General features: G+C 37.4%; 1 protein-coding gene across 1 annotated transcript; it reads right to left on the bottom strand.

Annotated features, from left to right (window-relative positions):
• Positions 1-750: 750 nt before the first annotated feature.
• On the bottom strand, positions 751-1,574 carry LOC145092279 (MLP-like protein 31). Its single transcript, XM_079030208.1, has 2 exons — positions 1,366-1,574; positions 751-1,233 (listed from the first exon to the last, which is right to left on the bottom strand). Exons 1-2 carry the CDS (start codon positions 1,550-1,552, stop codon positions 968-970), a joined length of 453 nt encoding a protein of 150 aa, XP_078886334.1. The 5' UTR covers positions 1,553-1,574; the 3' UTR covers positions 751-967.
• Positions 1,575-3,518: the final 1,944 nt, after the last annotated feature.

Genomic DNA, 3,518 nt, shown 5'->3' with positions numbered 1-3,518 from the left:
CTCCTATATTTTTAATTTTAATACTGCATGCATCCTTGCACCCGAAATCTACCATAGTGAGGAATTACGTGTGATGGACCTCGTGACTCGTGTGATTCACTCCTTTCTGTAGAACTTTGACCCTACTCCTTTCCTTTCCATATCCTCGGGACCAAATCCTTATTTTTGTTCTCCGTAGGAAAATTTCCGACTTGTAAAGTTTCTGGTTTTGGACTATTGGTGAGAAACTATTTGAAGAGATTCGTGGATTTTAAGGTAAATGATCCAATCCAGAAAGGTTCATCTTCCACTTGTCTGATTGGTTCAAAAGATTGACAATACTGTCTTTCACTGTTTGCTTTATTGCTAGCCCTCTCATTTGGTTCTGAACCAGTTAATACGTCATTAGTGTTATGAGGTTTCTATGGTAAGACGACACTACACATTAATTGAATCGGTTTCGGTAAGTTTGATTCCTTGAGGGTCTTAAATCTTGTCCACATGGAGATATGTTAGTTACATGGGAATCCGTGATTTCTCATTTTCTCTTCTGCATTTATTTAAGAGCACCACCAAAACACCAAAACAAAATGATTTAACGCTTTAAAGGTCTTGCTGATCAAAACTTTAAAAAGCAAAATAAAAGTCTTAAACCATTTCATAGTTTTACAGATTACTTAAACCATTCCTAAGTCTTAAACTTATAGAAAAGCATAAACACCAAACGTGACTATCAGAAGTGAGTTTTAGTTTCAAAAATCAAGCAAAAGGTGAAACAATTCTCACACATGTCACTGAAACACACGATAACACCATGCTAGTATACAATACAAATGCATATCTTCACAACCATCAATATTTATAAATACACCAGCTGACATTTATTTATTCAACAATCACTTCCCTTCACCATAACACCAAGCAAGTCGCTGTTGGAGCTGATAATGTCAGGGACATTTATTTAGTGAATATATCGGCCACATCATGGTTACTTGAGAAAATGAGCATTCATATTTCCAGCCATTCCACAAACCACGTCCAGATACGATGTTGGATCTGGTATACTTGCGTTTGCTTTCTCGAACTCTATAGTCCAGATAACAAACTTCTTATCACCCACATCTTTGGTCATAAAGATGACACTCATGGAATTATACACTTCCAAGATATCTCCTTCAATAACTTTGAACACAATTTTGTGTAATTCATCATCAATTTCTTCAATGATTTCCTTAGCAGTTTCCTTTTTTCCATCTACAGAAAAACCATAAGTAGTTTGTACATATTTACATGCATAGATGTGTGTGTGTGTGCGTGGTGTGGTGTGGTATAGATCCAGCGTATAACAAGTTTTTATATTCAATTAGCACGGATGAAGTAGTTTACCATGGTAGTAGTGCCACAGAACGACAGCTCCAGGAACACCCCATTCACCAGAAAGTAAATGGCAAGCTTCAATCCTCTCAGGGTCGACGACTGATATGTGGTGTGGCTTGTGCTTCAAGAGTTCAAAGATCTGGTGACGATGACATTTGATTTCAACTTCACTTGATATCTTTCCTGTTATAGCCATCTTTTTTCTTGCGAGCACAAGCTTGAATAACTGAAGCATGAGGCACTTGACTTATATAATGGATGCCGCTCGTGTTTTTCTACATGTAGCAGTAATTGTATGCTTGTACATCTTCAAGCTTTACATGACATGGAAATTTTAACAAAGATTTATATACCATTTCCACAGTAAGACCAATACCAACAGATGGCTATACTATTACCGATAAAGGACTTTGTACGCGGAAGGTTTTAGATACCAACACTGTACAATACGGCCTGAGCATATTCCTTAAATATTAGGTATGCTTTTAATAACACTAAAACATTCGGATCCTATGGCGACAACAAATTCGGACCCTATCCAACCAACATGTCGTCGGTCGGCAAAGAGTTGTCGACATAAATGTGTCGGCATAGGTCCATTATGTCGGCATAGCTCCACCTATTGCGACGACTTGTTGTCGGTACAGCTTTTGTCCTCCATATTTTCGGAAAAGTAAATAAAGTTTTATTAATAACTTGTGGCGATGACTTGTTGTCGGGACACCATATTTTCAGAAAAGAAAATAAAGTTTTATTAATACTTGTGGCTATGACTTGTCGTCGGGACACCTATAGCGACGACTAGTCGTCGCAAAAGGTCTAAGCTATTGCGAAGATGGGTCGTCAGTATATAGGTTTTTCACAGTTGTCGATTACGGACCTATAGCGACGACTTGTCGTCAGATAGCTAAACAAATTTGAATTTCATATGTATCTAAACAAATTTGAATTTCATATAATATTTTAACCACAATTTCAATTTCATATAACATTAACCAACTAAATTAATATTTTATACATACAACTTCAATTTCATATAAACCTAAACAAACAAACAACATACATATACCAAACAAATAACACAATCATACACATACAAAACAAACAACACAATTCTACAATCATAAGAGGATTAATTTCAATTAAACTTATACATATATACAATTTCAATTTCAATAAAAATTAGAAAAAAAATACTAACCTTTTTCGTTTTTCTTGCTGTGATAGCGGGAATCTGATTGTCAAAATTGATAATGATACTCCAATGGCGGCTGGTTGTCACCCGAAGAACACAAAATCAGGAAAAAACACACACACACACACATAAAACCCACCAGATTACTTACTTACCTACTGTGGCAGTGAAGGAGAAGCTAGAAAGAGGTTGGATTCGTCGGTGGGAGACTGACGGTGGTGGAAGAAGGTTGTGGAAGACGGTGGTGAAGCAAAACCTCTTCACCACCGGTGGATGGCTATAACACCAAAAAAAACCCCAAATTGAGGGTAAAAATCTTTACAACACAACAATAAACAACAAATTATGAGTAGAAAACATGTTACCTGGAGCAAATCGTCGGTTGTGGAAGGCAGAATACGATTTTCGTCGGAGAGAAGAGAGAGAGAGATACGTCTGTGCGAATGAACGGACTGACTGCGTCTTTCTTAGATTAAACCCCTATGCCGACGACTTGTCGTCGGGATAGGGTCCACAAAAACGATGCCGTTTCAATTATGCTGAAACAAAAAAAATTAAAAATAAAAACCATGTGTAGACGACTTGTCGTCGGGATAGATGTTTCACGCGATCGCCACGTGGCTTGCCGACGACATGTCGTTGGCATAACTTACATAAAACGAAGGCGTACTGTATTTCTGGAACATGTTTTTAAACTAAATAGAAAATCTATTTTTCGATACCTATCCCGACGACAAGTCGTCGATATAGAATTTCATGTACTGCGAAAATTTTTGTCATTCCCGCCAGACCTGTAGCGACGACTTGTCATTGGCACAGATGTCCTGGTCAAAGAATTTAGTCAAAGTTTGCAAAGGGTGTGCAAACGACTTGTCGTCGGCATAGATTGACTTTTAGCGACGACAACCGACGTCGGCATAGATTTGTATTCTTGTAGTGTAAAAACTATGAAATTTTTACTATAGTT

The sequence above is a fragment of the Lactuca serriola genome, chromosome 3 (assembly GCF_051521515.1).
Source record: "Lactuca serriola cultivar US96UC23 chromosome 3, Lser_US96UC23_V15, whole genome shotgun sequence".
NCBI lineage: Eukaryota > Viridiplantae > Streptophyta > Magnoliopsida > Asterales > Asteraceae > Lactuca > Lactuca serriola.
Note: the sequence above shows the minus strand (reverse complement) of the source record. Positions and strands in the feature narration are given on the sequence as shown.